An 18,848-nucleotide genomic window follows, 5' to 3' on the forward strand; every position below is an offset into this window, starting at 1 on the left:
AATTTTAGTTGGCATTGTCTGAATTTCTGAATTTGTCAGTACCAATACAAGGCTTCATGCGTGTTTTCTACATTAAATGAAAATGTCTACGCTTCCCTCCTCTCCATTTCACATAAAAACGGAGGGTCAAGCAACAACTCTTTAATCTTATATTCTTATGTTGACAATAAAAAATGAATAATATTATATCATCAAAGATCTAGTTTATTTGTAATATTAAATCATAAAAAAATATAGTTTAGTTGTCAGTTCCATCAACTTGGGGGCCTCTTGAGCAAAATCTTAAAAAAAAAATTCAATATAAGCTACTTGACAAATCACAATCACACAAATGAGCAAAATCTAGAGAACAAAAAAAAAAAAAATAGCTATCAAAAGTTAGGTGAGAAACAGCCTACTGCTAATCTACTTCTACATTGCCTTTGCTTATGTTTCCTATCTTATTTTAAGTTTGATTTTGGATAAGTGTCTGTGCCTGTGCTGTACCGACATTTTATGAAACGGACACCTTCGGTTGCAACAAAGATGTAGAACAAAATTTTTGCTAGTGACACTACAACTAATTACAACTGCTCAGAAGAACTAATTTCAACAAAAAAAAAGAAGGAAACAAACAAACAAAAGAAAGGAAACTGAATCATTTTCCACACCGAAAACCCAATATGTCAATGGTAGGAGATCAGGAAGGTTATCTTCTATTTTTTGTGCATTATGACCTGAAAAGAAGAGAGAGAGACAAGTTAGGTGATAAAGTAGGATCAAATTAGTTGGTGTTGGTGAAGAGGCTTTTCAAAATAGAAGGACTAAATAATAATTGGAAAGGGAAATTTGGTCCTAGCTGATGTATATACAGTCTTTTCCAGAAATTTGGTACCAGTATCAAGCATAACAGTTGAAACAATGACCCAAACAGCTGCCATGCCTCAATTAAACCCTAACTCGGCACTATAAACTACTTGAACACATAGAATCCTTGTTTTTAGAAAGCTCCTTTTTAAGATTTTATTCTTACATCTATAATTGGGGTTGAATCAATTGGCAATGGATTTAACTTGTCAAATCTTGAAAATATCGGTAAATTATTTCTAAATTTAGATCAAATGATTCCTCCTGTTTAACACTTACTTTACTGCCTAACTCAGCAATATAAACTTGAACACGTAGAATCCTTGTTCTAAAAAAACTCCTTTAATTATGATTTTATTCTTACATCTACAATTGGGTTTTGAATCAATTGGTAATGGAACTAACTTCTTGTGAAATCTTGGAAAAATCCATATTTATAAATTTCGATGAAATGATTCCTCCTGTTAAACACTTCACTGTCTAACTCAGCAGTATAAACTTACTTGAACACATAGAATCCAAGTTTTCAGAAATCTCCTATAATTAAGATTTTATTCTTACATATACAATTGGGAATGAATCAATTGGCAATGGATTTAACTTGTCAAATCTTGAAACTATCCATAAATTATTTCTAAATTGAGATCAAATTATTCCTCCTGTTGAGCACTCACTTCACTGTCTACTGATAATTAAGGAGTCATTGGCAATGGAACTTGTCAAATCTTCAAAATTTCCATAAAATATTTCTCAATTTATATCAAATGATTCCTCCTATTCAATACTCACTTCACGGTCTACTGATAATTAAGGAGTTATTGGTAATGAATTTAACTTGTCAAATCTTGAAAATATCCATAATTTATTTCTAAATTTAGATCAAATGGTTCCTCCTGTTTAACACTTCACTGTCTACTGAAAAATTAAGCGAGTTATTGGCAATGGATTTAACTTGTCAAAATCTTGAAAATATCCATAAATTATATCTAAATTTAGACCAAATGATTCTCCTGTTTTAACTTGATAATGGATAATTAAGCAAGGAGTAATTATACCAGGTCCAAAGTGTAAATTCAAACAATTCTTTTGGTTAACAAGTAATTTCAACAGGATGTTACCACCAACATTTGGTCGTCATATTCAGATATGAACTTTTGGAAACTAAGAAAAAACAAAAGAATCGATCTTTACTTATACTATCTGTTAAGGACAATTGCTAGAGAATATAGCTTACCATTAAAGAATTAAGAGATTGAACTAGCTGTGCTTGCTCCTCTGGTTCTTGCCATCCAGAACTAGCCTATAGATCCAGTAAACCTAATTCAACACAAAAGAAAAAGAAAACAAATTTACAAAAAAAAGCAAGAGGGACATCATATAAGAAGAAGGATTGGGAGAAGGGGTGATGAAAGTACCAACGCGAGAACATGAGCGGCGATGAGCAGGATAACAAGAGCAGGGACGAGATCGAGTACCCATGGCCGTGGGATCAGCTGAGCTACGCCGCGAGCCATTAAAGAAAAATTCAGTTCACGGAGAAAGCGCGAGAAAAAGAGAGATTTGCGAATTGCGATGCGCCCGGTGTTGATTAGAATTCGCATCCTCTGAGATATCACATATTTTGCGTGACATTTTGGAAAATCTCAACCGTCTAACTACGTTCTGCACGAATCTCAAAGTTCAATAATACTGGCCCCCGCACCATTCCCGAATAGGCACCGGACACGTCGATCACGCAAAATATAAGATATCTCTGAGGATACGCACTTGATTGGTCCGGTTCCCCTAAAGTAACCCAAATTTTGATATTTGATCTTGACCGTCCGATCAGAATTCGAGCCAATCCGGCCCGAGGTGGAATGCTCGGGACCTTTAACATTCGTGCTAGAGGAGATCAGACGATCAGGATTAAAACAAAAAATGTATGTTACTCTAGAGGATTTGAATTCTGCTGATTGGACAGGGTTCAAATTGGGCTAAAGCCCATTTTAAAGTTTTCTTATAGGTCTGGGCTTTTCAGTATTTACTATTTACCAATGCTATTGAAGAAGTTGTTAGCCATTGCTGCTAGTTACTGTAGAATTTCTTACATGTACAATTTAGTTCCTGAAGCTCTTTTTGGGCCACAATAGTTTCTTGCAGGCCACAAAATTTCAACTGGCCTGTAGAGATTCAGACATGAATTTCTTATTTTATCTATTTAGTCAGTTATTTATATTTTCTTTTATTTCAAACCAACAGAGTCTATAAAATTGTCTGAATTAAAATATTTGTTTCTCTTTTGAGTGTACCTTAAAAAGTCTAATAAGAAGAAAACTAGAGAAGTGAGAGAGAAGGCTACTGAGGAGGCCAAGAGGATTCCGAGTCACATTCCAATGATGGATCCGAATCTGCTGTAATCCGAGACCAATGAACAATGACTCTGAAATCTCTACAATCCGAGTTCAACTGTCGAATTATTTCGAGATGCATGCACAGAAAAACCAATTGTTTCAAGATGCATTCTCGAAAAAAATTCGACACCTGAATTCAAGATTGCAGGAATTTCATGATACTGTTCATTGGATTTGGGATTGCAGCAGATTTATTTTCTCTAATGACCACATGTACTGTTGGATTTGTTCTTACTATTTTTCTAAAGTCGAGTATAACAAACTTCTAGATGATTTTCATCCAAAATACTAAAGAAACAAAAAGAGCCCCTACGAGAATTATTTGCATAATAATTGGCCATAACAACAGGCATTTGAACCAAAAGCAGCAAAATATACACACAATATTCTAATTGCTAAACACAAGTATTCACCTTTTCTTTTTTGAGTCTGCTTTCCTCCGAGAAGAAAGGAAAATGCTCTCGCAAAAATTAAGTCGACTACAAGCTGTATATCCAAAATTTGTCATAGTCATACATGATACGCATGCTAGGACAGGGATGAAGGTCTCGACCGGTTATATTGGGGGATTCCTAGACCACAAACACCCATTGGACCCAGTCCACCAATTGGAGCACCTACCAGAGATGAGTGCATTAGAGTTGGTTGATTCAGAAAATATGGAAAGCTTTGCATTGGAAGCACAGGTCCTTGCCCAAAAGTGGGTGCAACAGTAAAGGTTGGATGAGGTTGGGTTACTTGAGGAATGGTATATGGATTTGGGACCAGTCCGTAATTTGATATGGATAGCGGCTCTGCGACAAATGGTGTGGCAGGTCTTAAAATGGGATGTGGGTTAAATTGAGGTTGAGATGGAGGGGCGAATTGCTGTGGACCTACAGTACCTGCACAATTGAGTAGAAAACAATAATAAGAATAAACAAACAAATAATGAAAGGTTCTTTCGTAATTTGACAAATAAGTTAAACAGAGTATGCAAATAGCACGGAATGTTTTTCGATTTGCATTGAGCTTTGCTTTTTTCTTGAAATCTTTGCATAGAACTCGAAGTGTAACAAGATATTATCAAAACCGTGTGCCCTTATTAATTGCAGTTTTCCCATAGCATGACACACCTATTGTTCTTTCCTCTTAAGAGCTTACATCATGCGCCATTCCAGTGGAGATTCTAGTACTAAAATTTTGTGAATTTGTACTAGAAACAATTTGCCCTTTTGCTCAACTCAATGCTGGGTTAAAAAGTTGCATGTTTAGATATTATAACCCGACAAAAACCAAGAGTGAACGCAATACCGTGCATGGGTAGCTGACCAATTAAATTGGGTCGATAGAACATGTGTTGGAACTCCTCAGCAAGCCTGCGGTGCATGCACACCTTTTGATATACCATGTTCAGGTGGGCCCTATGACCTGACAACTGTGCATCTGCCTCTACTTCCATCTGATTGTACTTCCTTCTTGTGTTATCCAACTCTTTCTCATACTCTGCCTTTAGCCGTGCCATCTGTGCAAACAAAAAAAAAATGAGGGAGAATCAAGATATTAGCAAACTTGATAAACAAACACCTAAGACTCAGGTGTTTACAATAAAGATTATCATTTAATCATTAAAAAGAGAGGAAAATATGTAACAATCATAGTGAAAAGGTATATATTGCATCAAATATTCACATTTCCACCCCTTGCCACAATAAGCACTCTATTTTGTCAGTTTAGTCCCATGCTAAACTAAATTCAAAGCAGTAGCAGGCTTTTTTTTTCCTAGGTGCCAACAATCAAGTACATTATGATTTGGCGCCTATTCCCGAGAGACAGTTGTTAATGAAACCACTCTAAAATTGTGAACATGATAGGCACCAGATGTAATACTTTTAATTTTCAGAACTATGGGGTATTGAATAATCTTGCAAATTCACAAAATAGTAAAGTGCTGCTGCAGCAGCCTATAAGGACATATAAGGGAAGCAAGAAACGGAAATACCTCTTCATTGTGCCTCTCACTGAGCGTCTTTTGTAATTTCCTCAGAGCAGTTAGCTCATTCTGCAACGGGTCAGTACTCAAATCATGCCGCACCATTTGAAGAAGCTGAGGTAATATAACCACATCAGGTGCCCGCATTTGTGTGGCTGGTTGTTCAACAGGAGGTTCATTTTGATTTACCAGTGGGGTTTCAGCGATAATGTTTCCTTCCGTGCTAAGCCTCTGGTTTGTAGTGGTGGAAAAATTGCTAGTATATGGCAAGCTGATAGCTGGGTTCCCCTAGAATAAAAAAATAAATAAACAGAGAAAGACGCACATGTCACATGCATTAAAAAACAAATGAAAAAAAAAGACAAAAAAAAAGAAGAAGGCCGAAACAGTAGATGTATCAATACCACCAGACTACCTAACAAAGTCATGGTCTATATATCTTAGAGGGAGTATCACTTAACAAGGACTTCGATCGTTGCAAAAAAAAAAAAAATTGAAATCCAACACTGTGGACACTATTTCAAGTTTTCAACTGTTTGCAATTAACGACCCTTGAAATTAAATTAAATGAAACTAGATTTGGCCTAAGATTTAAAACTATATCATCATTCCTGATTTAGGAACGATGATATACGTGACAAACTTGGGGTAGAACCGATTGAAGAGAAGCTCATCCAACACCACTTGAAATGGTTTGGACATCTCCAACGGAGACCTCCCAAGGCGCCGTTGCGTATTGGAAATATAAGTTGTATCAAAAACACCAGGAGAGGCAAAGGTCGGCCAAGATTGATATCGGAAGGAGTAAAAAGGGACTTGAAGGAATATAATGTAGCCAAAGAGTTGGCTTCAGACAAGAGCGCGTGGAAGTTAGCGATCCACGTACCAGAATCATGACCTAGGAAATATTTTTTAGGGGTAGTGTTATAGGTTTTAGGTCATAGGGCTAGTGATTCGAGATCAAGGGCATAGGACTTAGGACTTAGGCCCCTCCAATCAATAGTGTAGGCATAATATAGGTAGTATTATATTTAGTATATTACTATTATTATTGGTACCATTATTACTATTAGTATTACTACTATTGTTATTATTATTATATTCATTATATTTATCATTATTTTATTACTATTTACCTTGACTTTGTGGTGAGGTAGGGGGCATAAAACCAAACAAAATAGGACATCTTACTTGTACCAAATTATATCAGTTCCTTCAAACCATGTTATGGTATAACAACCAATATCAATAGCCACGACTAATTCAGCAGTGCAATCCGTCATTTCAATAAATTTTTCTTTTGTCAAATAAGCACAGCATATTACCTGGCACTCTTGAGATCTGGCAGGGACATGAGAGGTATCAGAAACTACAATTTGATCACTGTGCACATTTCCAGGCAGAGAATTGGTGTTCATGTTTGCCTCAGCCAAGCCAATAGAAGCCGTATCTGTGCTTGCTGGTTTGTGTGCCTCTAAGGTCCCCTCGTCGCACTCAAAATTAGAGTCCGGCATAATTGCTTGTGGAGAATTAGGGTTAAGGGTAAGGTTAATGTTTTCTGCACGTGTCTCAGGCACACCCACTGCTGTCTCATTGCACCCAATTTCATTCCTCTCAATGGACATCTCTTCACTCTCAAAATTAGAGTCCGGCATAATTGCCTGTGGAGAATTATGGTTAAGGGTAAGGTTAATGTTTTCATCTGCACGTGTCTCAGGCACACCCAGTGCTGTCTCATAGCACCCAATTTCATTCCTCTCAATGGACATCTCTTCACTCTCAAAATCAGAGCTTGGTATGCTAATGGATGGAGATTTAGGAAAAACAGCACGATCAAGACATGTTGCATTAATTGCATTATCATTGCATTGACAAACCTCAGCTATCATATGATTTGACTCCACTTGTGCTTCGAGCAAAGTTTCAGAACCTGAAGACCCTTCATCCTCTACTACATCCAAATGCATGTCATCACTATCATTTTTCGCAAGTATATCTTCCATTTCTGACCTATAGTCAAATTTTTTCATTTTAAACCCTGAACAGGGGAGGGGTAGTTCACAGAAAGATCCCTCAAGAGTACCTTCTCTTGCCTTCTCGAGCCACTGCTCCTTCAATTTGTTCTCTCTATTTCTGGTGTCGATTTGCACAGATATGAATGTTCGATGCTGGGCTTTCATGTGCTTCTTGAACATGTCACCTAAAATCTTAAAATCTTGAATTGAGAGCTTCCCAGAGCAATTTACCTCAAATTCCATCTCATGCACTTTTCTCAACAGTTTGAATTTTCTAAGCTCAAAATCTTGCAGGGAGAGGAGCTCCTTAAATCTCTTATTATAAAACTCTTTGACCTGTCTAGTCAAAGAATTGTCTCTAGGATCTTTTGCATTATCCCTGGAATGGTCAGTTTGACTTGACTCTCTCTCTCCATGGAAAAGCCGCACTTCCTCCCTGATCTCGCCTTCTTCTGAATCATTGAAATAAGCAGAGGTGTTCTGTACGTGCACCATATTTTCTTCTACTACTTTTTCCTCTCTTATCTCCACTTCTTCTAAATCATCCAAATAAGAGGGGGCGTTTTGGAAATGTGCAATACTTCTCTCTTCTACTTCTCTTATTTCACCCTCCTCGAGCTCGTCGTCGTTCAAAACAAATTCTATGGCGGTATTTCCATCCGCAAAAGATCCCATTTTAACTTCAACTTGATGTATCTGATCAAAAGGAAAGAATTACTGTGCATGAGCACCAACATATTATAACTAAAATAATAACATACTTAATTTAATTTAAGAATATGGAAGAATTGCATAATAAATTTCCTAATTTATGAGAAATTGGATTGTATAATCATCTCCGTACTTGGTTTTGCATAATACATGATTTTAAGGTCCTTGCGCAAACCAGGACTCAAAAAGAAATTGTGGAGGAAAAAGCACAGGCAAGAAGTACCAAAGAATATGAGTAAATAGGGTCACGAAGAAAAGAAGCACATGAACATATATTTTCGGTGCATGCAACATTTATGCATGTACATCGACATTCATTGAATTTTCTGTGGAAGGTTTTATTTCAAAAGATATGCCTATATCTTTAATACTAGGTTCCTACTCTCTGTCTCTCTCTAAAGCTCGAAATTACATGTTTCCTTGGAATTAGTAATGGCTATACATCATCTGAGACAAAAATAAGGAGCTTAATTTTAGTTTAATATAAAGGAATACAAAACTGAGACAAAAAAAAAGTACCAGTAGAGAAAAACCGACAAAGAAACACCCGGACCAAGCCTTAACTCCAACAAGGTATATAAAACCTTTCTGCAAGTGAAGATTAAAATCTATAGATGTGTTAGATTTTGAAAGAATCTTCATTCAAGTGTTTGTTGTTACTTACTATACACAATTAATTTGTCCCGAATCAAACAAAAAATCCCCCAAAAATTGCACAATACCGGATTAAAAAGAGGGATTTAAAAAGGTGACATAAGATTAAAGATTCTTAACAGAATGGTTCGAGTGATTAGGATATGAACATTTGGTCTTTCGTGCTTAGGGTTTAAGAAATTAACCAGGGTTTACACTTGCTAAAAGACAACATACACAAATTGCTTCAATTTTCTTTGTTATTTACACCATTAAGAACAAAATTATTACTAAATAAGACAAAAAATGTACAGGTTAATACGAAAACTAAAGCATGAAGTAGCACACATAGTTCATACCCAATAAATTTGGAGAAACAAAATTCCGAGGAAAACTTCTGGAAGGAAGGAAGGATGTTTTCTTTAGCTTGCAAGAAGACTCATCTCGGATGGGAGAGATATGCAAGAAACAGTATTCAGAGAAAGACAAGGCGGGTAAAAGCAAAGAAGAAAGAGAAACTTATAATGGAAAATGGTGGGGGAGGAGAAATTTTCTCTCTCTTGGTCTTATAGGCAGGGTGAAGTGACAGAGCAGAAAGAGTGTGCAGAGGCCAGGAGCAGTTGCGTTAAAGAGAAGTTCGCATCGTCTGCATTAACTCAATAGCGCATCTTTTGAGCTAACGCATCTTGACCGTCTGATTTTAATGTGATTTAGTCTGCACGGCTCTTAAAGCAGATCGGACGGTCTAAATTTGTTAACTCAAACGATGCATTATTGAGTTAATGCAGAGGATAGTGCAGGAGCAGTTGCGTCAGAGAGAAGTTCGCATCGTCTGCATTTACTCAATAGAGCATCTTTTGAGCTAACGCATCTTGACCGTCTGATTTTAGTGTGGATTTAGTATGCACAGATCTTAAAGTGGATCGAACAGTTCAGATGTATTAACTCAAAAGATGCGCTATTGAGTTAATGCAGAGGATACGAATTGAAAAGAGAGAGTGGATGACGTTGGAAGTTATCATTTCGCCCCCATGATTTCCATGATTTGTTTTCTTTCGGAATTGAGTTTTGTTATAGAGTTTGGAGAAATTTTCACTCTAATCGGAAACTAAATTTGTAAAACAAAAGTGATTTTAGTAGTGATGGGACCATGTAAACAACAGCCTTAAAAGAATGGAGTTGGGTCATGAATAATCCGGCCTAGGATCTTCCATGAAGGGCCAGATCAGGACTAAGAATAAGGCTCTCATTCCCAATAAGTCGATATGACACAACTAAGGCCCAAAACCCGCCTAATGCGATCCTGGGCAAGAGGAAAAGGCTCAAGGCCAAGCCCAACAGGAAGGCCTGTCTCGGCACGAACAGCCCAAAGCATCCGCAAGGACGTCGTGTATAGTAGTTATGCGGGAATGTTACTCGCCTTCATGCAGACTCTGACAATCCTGACAACGCGGAATGATTGTCAGAAGATCACCTATATAAGTCCCAGATCCCGAGGTGCGAGGGACCTTGGGTTGGACAATAGAAGATACGAAGAGGTTAGAGTATGAGTATCTCGACAATTACCCTAAGTCACTTCAGCGAGACTCGAACCGGATTCCCTAAGCCGGGACGAGTCGAGCTCTCGAAACCATCAGACCGTAAAATAGAAGTTGACGTCATTGAGACAATCTAACTATATTTCCTATGTATATTTGAATAAAATAAATTATTAATAATCAAGGCCAAGTCCTTAATTAGTGTTATCTTTAGACTTGTGATATCAAACTCACAAATCAAATCAAAGTTATAAAGAGTTATGACATCACTTCATAAATAATGGAGATGATTGCTTTAGCCCCTTGTGCCAAGGATTTATTGTTTCAAATGTTTCTGGGGCACCTGTTCCACGAGGAAAGGTTGCACCACTCTCCACATGTAATGGAGATGATTACTTTGTTACACTGAGCATAAAGAATGTTCTATTTTTATTTTGTTTTTTTGAAATAATCGATCATAATTCTGCAAAAAAAGAAGAAGAAAGAATTAGGATCGGTTTTTTAAAACAACCGATCCTAATTCTTTTTTTTTTAATGTTGGTTCTACAAAAAAAAAGAATTAGGATCGATTTTTTGAAACAACCGATCCTAATTTTTTTTTTAATGTTGGTTTTGCAAAAAAAAAGAATTAGGATTGGTTTTTTGAAACAATCGATCCTAATTCTAATTTGGTGCTAGGGTTTATTTTCATTTCGCACCTCTGTACTTAGCCAAAAATTTTGAGTCTCAATACTATTAGAATCGGTTCAATAAATAACCGATCCTGATAACTCCATATATAACCTACTTAGGTTTCTTATTTTCATTTTGCGCCTCTCATTTTCAACTCAGCGTCTCTGTGTCTCTGTCTCTCCCTCTCAAATCCTCAGACCTCCGTGTCTCTCTCTCTCTCTGTCACTGTCTCTCCCTCTCAAAGCCGAGGACATCTTGGCTCAAGTTTGTATATTGTTTTACAACTCGGCTCAAGTTTGTCTCCGTCTTTTAATTTATTTTATTGTTTCAAAAATTAATTAATGATATTTGTATATTGTTTTACAGTCTTGAGGACATCTCGCTCAAGTTACTTAATCATTCGGCCGATCAACTATCACGGTATTAGCTTTATCTAATTTTCTCATTATTATACTTTTAAAACACATTTTTTTTGTATTTTTCATTGGAAAATATTTTTCCATCTAACTGTTTCCTTTGTTTTTCTTTTTCGGGTCTTTTCTAATCTCAAGTGATGTGATTGCAAAAGAGGTAATAATTATTTTTTTTATTGTTGTGCTTAACATTAATTGCATAAATGTGTGTTAATTGAAGAAATAACTCAATCAGTCACTTGTATGTTTGTTAATTAAATTTTTTGGATTTAAATTTTTTGTTATAATATGTAATGCGTTATAATCTGGATTCACAAAATGTTGGTTCTGCAAAAAAAAAAAAAGCATTAGGATCGGTTGTTTCAAAAAACCGATCCTAATAGTACTATTAGGATCGGTTTTTTGAAACAATCGATCCTGATTCCTTTTTTTTAATGTTGGTTCTGCAAAAGAAAAAACAAACAAAAAAACATTAGGATCGGTTGTTTCAAATAACCGATCCTAATAGTACTATTAGGATCAGTTTTTTGAAACAACCGATCCTAATTCCTTTTTTTTTCGGCCGAAACTCAAATTCGGATCGGTTGTTTCAAATAACGGACCCTAATTAGTATTATTAAGATCGGTTATTTGAAACAACCGATCCTAATTCAAACTTTTAGGATCGGTTGTTTAACCGATCCAGATTAGTGTAGTATTAGTATCGCTGTGATCATGATCGGTTAAAATCCGATACTAATGTGTGTAAATAACTGATCCTAATTTTAGTTTTTCCACTGGTGGATGAAGGTTAACGCCATTCATGTTAGAAAATTATGAGTTCGAAATCCGGACGAGAAATTATTTATAACATTAAAAATGGAATTTTTGGCAGCGGCTGTCGAGGTTAAAAAAAAAAACATTAAAAATGGAATTTGGAAGACCACCTTTCTATCTTAAAAAAAAAAAAATCGGACAAAAGAAGACATTCTAATCCTAGCGAGCTATTATCCAACATGATCAAGTCAAATTAAAGTTCTTAGTATACTCAAGAAAGCATGAAGGAAATCTTTTCCAGCAAGTACTGTGAGTTTTTAATAAAATTGTAACTCTTTCCTTTCACGGCAGTTTCAAAGTGGAACTATACCGAAAGGAATCCGTATCCCCTCAGGTTGTATGAATTTAACAAGAGGAGGGTTGATATGCCTCCATCATATTTTTATTTTTAAAAACTCTAATAATTTAAAATTTAATATTTAAAAGTAAAATAAAACCGTTGGATATGACCTACATTATTTTATCTATGCATGTGTAAAAAATTATGACATTTCAATTTTGTTTTGGTTGCCATCAAGAGCTCGTAAAAAACGTACTAATTTGGATGATATCTAGACATTAATTTTTGAACTCATTGATTCACATAAAAACAAAATTGAAATGTGATAATTTTTTATGAGCACGTAGAGAAAATAAGATAGATCACATCTAATGATTTTATTTTGACTTTTAAGTTTTAAATTTTGAGTTATTAAAGTTTTAAAAAATGAAGGCATTTGAACCCTCCTCATTTAACAATTAGAAAATTCGGATTTCTTTAACTCTGACACGAATTTCAAAACGAATCTGCTATATTTACAGTAGATACTGAATTTTTGTTATCCATATGAGATTAAATCCAGAGTGTTCTTTTCTTTTCAAATTATACCCTCATGTATTTTGAGTTTTAGTGGAGATCGGGATATTCCGATCGACTTTGTCCCTCTTTTAAATTATTTTTGCCCTCCTCTGAATGTTTGAATTATAATTAGGGTTAAATTTAGAGTTAAAATTAAAATATATTTTTTAAATTATGATTGATAATTAAAATTATAGGTTAGAGAATCAGAAATTAAAGTAAGAGTATTAAAATGTATAAGTTAAAGTAATTTTTTTATTAAATATCTAATTAGTTAATGAATTTAAATTCAATTAGCTATTTAATCTGGTTCAATTTTTTTTTTCCCCCTCTCTCACGAAAATCTTGAATCCTCCCCGTGTGTTCCGTCCAACAAAGGAGAGGAGCCGAACCCACAATTCCAAATGGCAAATACATAATTGGTAGCCCGGATCTAAAATAACTCTAATTTTGAATTCAGATTCAGACTGTGTGATCACAACAGATCTGACGGTTCGGATCCAACTGAAAGTTTGAGTAACCTTGTAAGTGATATGTATTCCATAATTGGACCGGAACCAACCCCGAGGGTAGAGCTTGGGCCTCGGAGCCATATCAATGTCCCATCTCGGACCCAGACCAAACGCACCGACCCATGTCCTTTGCCACCAACCCCCTCGCAACGAGAGTTCGAGTCCTCTGCATATGCAGCGGTAGACCTTCAGTATGCATCAATTCACTGCATTCGGGACCCACGAATGCTTTTGCAGTTTACGCCAGTTTATTCTTAAGTGAAAATGACTCGCTACAGACAAGTAAGGTTTTAGCACCTGCGCCAATATAAATGTTTTCTATCCATGCTGATGAGTGTCTGAGATATCACATATTTTGCGTGACCGACGTGTCCGGTGCCTATTCGGGGATGCCGCAGGGGCCAGCATTATTTGAGATTTGAGATTCGTGTAGAACTTATTTGAACGGTTGAGATTTTTCTAAAAGTTACGCAAAATATGAGATATCTCAGAGGATGTGAATTCACCTGTGTTGCGGGTGGGTGGGTAAACGAATGCGACTGTTTTTCTACTAGCCTAAAGCTCTCCAGTTTAGCGGCGACTTGTATCACAAGTCACAAAGCAGCAGCACATGCTGCACTCTTTATCTGGAGATCTCCTGTTATCTTTAAAATAGAGAAGATATCTAAAAAAGCGCTACCTCGTCCATTGCAGGATATATATATAAATTAGAGGAGAAAAAGGCAAAATATCTCTCCCCGCCTCCTCACCTCGTCGCTATATCTCACACTAAGCTCAGATCTCTCTCCGTTTCTCTCCCTAAAGCAAAAAATGGTGAGCGAGGGAGTTCTTTTGGGCATGGGTAACCCTCTGCTGGACATTTCCTCTGTCGTCGATGACGAATTCCTTAAAAAGTATTTCTCGCTTACTTATTCTGAGTTATATTTCTACGATTCCGTGTTGATTAGACTTCAGATCTTACTGTATTGAAAATTTAAATGATTGTTCGTCGATCCAACTGTTAGATCTAATGAAAAAAAATACTGTTCATTTGTTTTCAATTTTTGTACGAGGCGTGATATTAAAATACGAACAAATAGGTTCAACTTTGCAATTTTGAATCAGTCTTAAAGGGCGAAAAATCCATGACTTTGTCATTATTTATCAGATTGTCAGTGTGAGTTGTAGTATATTTGCCTTTCGTAGTTATAGCCATTAGCTAAATTAACTTTTAAGCGCGCCAGAAAATCAGGAAAAGCAAATGTATGGTAGTGGTGATATTGAGTTCAGAATCTTTGCACTTTTAGAGATCGTGGTATTTTGCATGCTAGATTAAATCTGATTAAAAATGTTTTTTTCTGTAACAAAGCATGAGAGAGAGTCTGTTGGAAGGGTTGTTTGGATGCTTTTCTGAGAAGTGATGAGATGAGGATTATGACGTTCCTTTGTTTTGTAGCATGTTTTTTCTAGTTATGTGAGATAATAGTCAACTAGTGTGACATTTGTTTGGCCCATTTTTGTTCCCAGTGAAGTGTCTTGTCTTGATTCTCTACTTTTAATTGAATTTTAGCCCTAAAGAAAAAATAAAGTCTGGTCCATGGAAAAGGTCAACATTTTTTAAAGGGACTCTTTGACCCCTAGTAATTAATTATTTAAGTTTGCTTCCTTGATGTCTTGTATCATTGTCTTTTAAATTATTGGCAAATACATAGTGTTCTCCTGTTAAAATGTGCTTTAATTAAACTAAGTTCAGTTATATCTCTGTCAATCAAATACCTTATTGGTGTCATAGGTTATGAATTTGGCATTGAATGGTCAAAGTTGTTTATATATATATATATTTTTTTTTTTTGTCTTTCTTTGCTCATAGGTATGAAATATTGCCCGAAAATGCCATAATCGCTGATGAGAAGCATTTGCCAATGTAAGCTTGCATGTCTTCCATTTATATTATATTTCAGCGATTATTCTGTTTTACAATAATACAAAACTCAACTTTTGAAGTCGATAACAAAAAAATACTTTAATTGAATACACCTCACAATTAATTAACTTCTGAAATTTTTGTGAATTTTAGGTATGATGAATTGACAGCCAGACAGAATGTTGAATTTATTGCCGGCGGTAATCATCTGATGTTTCTTAGTCTTGTATCACCTAAAAATTTGAATCATGATTTTTATGAATGCTCTCTGACATATTTCTTGTCCAGGTGCCACTCAAAATACCATCAAAGTTGCACAGGCAAGCTTTAAATTTGAAAGGGAAAAAGAACAAGTCCAATTGCTATTTTACTGTTTTCTTTAATTTGAATCATTTTTGTTGAAATTCTGCAGTGGATGCTACAATCTCCTGGTGCAACAAGTTACATGGGTTGTATTGGAAAAGACAAATATGGAGAGGAAATGAAGAAAAATGCCGAAACTTCTGGAGTTAATGTATACAATTTTAACAAAAAAAATTCTCTTTAATGCCAAGTTCCTTTTACCTTTGGAATTCTTTTACATTTTCTTTATGATATAATTTTATTATGCTTAATCAGGCTCACTACTATGAGGTTGACGTCCCAACCGGGACATGTGCTGTCTGTATTGTTGGTAGTGGAAGGTCAGTTCTTGTGCTTTGTGTTGATTTTCATCTTATGCTGACTATTATGTTATACATATCTAATGCTTATATTATATGTTATTGATCTCCATCAGGTCACTTGTTGCAAATCTAGCTGCTGCAAACCACTACAAACCTGAGCATTTAACCAAACCGGAAAACTGGGCACTTGGTATCAAATTTTAGTCTCTATATTTGACTTTTCAGTTTTGTTAAATATATGAAATGATTTCTGATGTCACTTTTGTTAAAACAGTTGAGAAAGCCAAATACATTTACATTGCTGGATTTTTCCTGACCGTGTCTCCTGAATCTATCATGCTTGTTGCCGAGCATGCTGCCAAAAACAACAAGGTCCTATTTATTTTCTTAATTTCTCTAATTCTATTACTATTAATAATTTTATCAGAATGTATCTAACTGATAAAGTTTTTTGTAGGTTTTCATGATGAACCTTTCTGCCCCATTTATTTGTGAATTTTATACCAAGGTCCAGGATGATGCTCTCAAGTAAGTACAATGCTTTGAATGTCCTTGTTTTCAATTTAGATCTCTCTGGTACTGATCTAGTTTATATACTGAATTGAATCAAACCAGCCCAGTACCAATATGTATTGAATTTTTTGTTTACGTTGTATTCCTTTAGATACTGCGACTACATCTTTGGAAATGAGACTGAAGCAAGGAAATATGCAGAAGTACATGGATGGCAGGTGATAACCCTTTCTCGCTGCCCTAACCATAATTAGTTTACAAAGAAACAGAATAATTTTGTAAAACATCAAAACTTATATCCTAAAATGTCCATTTTGGTCACTTAAACATTATATGTTATAACATTTTGGTCCTTGTTCCATTTTTTATTGAAGCAATGGCTAAAATTCTCAATCAAGTGACTCAACTTCTGGTGATATATGTTTGATGAAAATGTGGACATTGGAAGTCCAGGGACAAAAAGGAAGTGTTTTACTTCAAGGACTATAACATGACATAGTCTAAAATATAGTCACATCAAATGGTTTGCATGGTTGATAAAATAAATTGGATATTAACAACTATAAAATAATGCAGACAGATAATGTGGAAGAGATAGCACTTAAGCTGGCAGCTCTGCCGAAGGTATCAGGCAAGAGAATTGCTGTCATCACCCAAGGAGCTGATCCTGTTGTTGTTGCCAAAGACGGAAAGGTGTGTTTTTCTAATATAGTAAAAAATGATACAAATATGGGGGTCTTATGGATGTGCTGCGTTTCAATAAGACATATCAAGCCAAGGAATGAAAAGGATGGGATTTCGTGACAATGGAATTATATGACAACCTTAACAATATTCAAATTAATATAGAAAAGAGCTTCAAAACCACAATATCAACTTCAGGTGTCTTGTTGGCATGAATTGCTGGCCAATTAAATTTGGTTTGTTAAAAAGTTCAAACCATTTGGTAAATGGTACAACATGCACCGCATCTCGTGATTTTCTATATTTATGATATATTTAGTTATTTACCGTGTAGGTCGTGCCTAAAGTGTTGGATTTCAAACTTGATCATTATTTCTGGATATTGATTGATTATTAAATAATTATTAATGGATCCTAAACCATACCAAAATAACACATACACCCTTACTGAATGAGGAATATCTTATGCACTTTAGACCGTAGAAGATAATTTCAGCACCAATAGAACTTTTAGGTTAGCAAATTTATCTGATATTCTAATAATGCAATGAATTTGTTGAGTACAGGTGACAACATACCCTGTAATTCTGTTGCCAAAGGAGAAGATGGTGGACACCAACAGTGCTGGTATGATCCTCCCCCCACCCCCCCCAATAGACTCTTCTTTTAAAATAATTTCAGCCCCGAAGGATAACAATACTGTAATGATTTTTTAGTTCTAATTTCTAGAATTAATTTTTTATTGTAAATTTTCTGTAGGGGATGCATTTGTGGGAGGATTCTTATCACAGCTGGTTCAAGAGAAGAGCATAGAGGAGTGCGTCAAAGGTGGATGCTATGCAGCCAATGTCATCATCCAACATTCTGGATGCACTTATCCTGCGAAACCCGACTTCAACTAAATAGACATGAGTCGTTTTTGCCTATATGAATGGGCATTCGCATTGGTCAGCATTTAATTTTGTTTAAGTTTGATAATTTGGTGTTTTTATGTTGGGCTAAAACAATTGGTATCATTGAGGTTTACTACCATTGTATCAATTTCTCCCCTTTTTTTTTTTTTTACCTTTTGAGGGAGATTGTGCCTCTGCTTAGAGGTCTGCAGTGTTACGAATCTTGCAATAATATTTCTGAGTTGGGAAATTTTGATTAAATAACCTGTGATTTATAGTCATTTATTTTAGAGTAATCATATGTGTGAGGAGTTTTTCTGGAAGAAAATGTGAAGTCCATTCACACCGTTTTTTTTTTCCTACCACCCTCAAAAATCAGAATTAAATGAATACCACCCGAATAATCAGATTTCAGATTCCGCCACGTTCGCACCGTGGATCTGCGGACGGATCGCCAACCCGTTCGCGGAATGGATCTGCGGACTGACTCGTTCGCACCGTGGATCTGCGCACTGACACGCCTTTGATCCGCTCGAGTGACCCGTTCGCACCGTGGATCTGTGAACGGGTTGGCGATCCGTCTGCAAATCAGAAAAAAAATTATGTCGTTTTTTTAACATTAGGTCTCTCTTTCAAGAGAATTGGACGGCGCTAAAATTTTAAATTGAAAACAATTACCGTGATATGTTTGATATCAGAAGTTTGATGTGATTCTGCACTCTTCATTGTGCGCTGCTCGACATTTTATTGCCAGCAGTTGGTTTTATCATGGATGCTGTATCAAATGGTACTCCTTGTTTGAGGCTTCAAGCTTCTAATGGATAACACATG

General features: G+C 35.8%; 2 protein-coding genes and 1 long non-coding RNA gene across 4 annotated transcripts; 1 reads left to right on the forward strand and 2 right to left on the reverse strand.

Annotated features, from left to right (window-relative positions):
• Positions 1-252: 252 nt before the first annotated feature.
• On the reverse strand, positions 253-2,426 carry LOC144562025 (uncharacterized). The gene is made up of 3 exons (XR_013513956.1): positions 2,262-2,426; positions 2,081-2,163; positions 253-716 (listed from the first exon to the last, which is right to left on the reverse strand). It is a non-coding gene; the product is annotated as an uncharacterized LOC144562025 (long non-coding RNA).
• Positions 2,427-3,568: 1,142 nt separating this feature from the next.
• On the reverse strand, positions 3,569-9,202 carry LOC144561382 (uncharacterized). 2 transcript variants are annotated; one of them, XM_078310349.1, is made up of 5 exons: positions 8,930-9,202; positions 6,537-7,922; positions 5,221-5,499; positions 4,533-4,743; positions 3,569-4,123 (listed from the first exon to the last, which is right to left on the reverse strand). In XM_078310349.1, the coding sequence occupies exons 2-5, from the start codon at positions 7,899-7,901 to the stop codon at positions 3,768-3,770; spliced, it is 2,211 nt and encodes a 736-aa protein (XP_078166475.1). In that variant the 5' UTR covers positions 7,902-7,922; positions 8,930-9,202; the 3' UTR covers positions 3,569-3,767. The 2 variants fall into 2 exon arrangements, with proteins under 2 accessions (XP_078166475.1, XP_078166474.1); XM_078310348.1 differs by lacking the exon at positions 8,930-9,202 and adding an exon at positions 8,457-8,618.
• A 4,781-nt stretch (positions 9,203-13,983) lies between these two features.
• Positions 13,984-18,278, forward strand: LOC144562024 (adenosine kinase 2-like). The gene is made up of 13 exons (XM_078311149.1): positions 13,984-14,252; positions 15,209-15,262; positions 15,416-15,462; positions 15,551-15,582; positions 15,675-15,776; positions 15,881-15,945; positions 16,041-16,117; positions 16,202-16,299; positions 16,385-16,455; positions 16,592-16,658; positions 17,017-17,133; positions 17,691-17,751; positions 17,884-18,278. The coding sequence occupies exons 1-13, from the start codon at positions 14,170-14,172 to the stop codon at positions 18,024-18,026; spliced, it is 1,017 nt and encodes a 338-aa protein (XP_078167275.1). The 5' UTR covers positions 13,984-14,169; the 3' UTR covers positions 18,027-18,278.
• The last annotated feature ends 570 nt before the right edge of the window (positions 18,279-18,848 follow it).

The sequence above is a fragment of the Carex rostrata genome, chromosome 11, assembly GCF_964058835.1.
Source record: "Carex rostrata chromosome 11, lpCarRost1.2, whole genome shotgun sequence".
Taxonomy (NCBI): Eukaryota; Viridiplantae; Streptophyta; class Magnoliopsida; order Poales; family Cyperaceae; genus Carex; species Carex rostrata.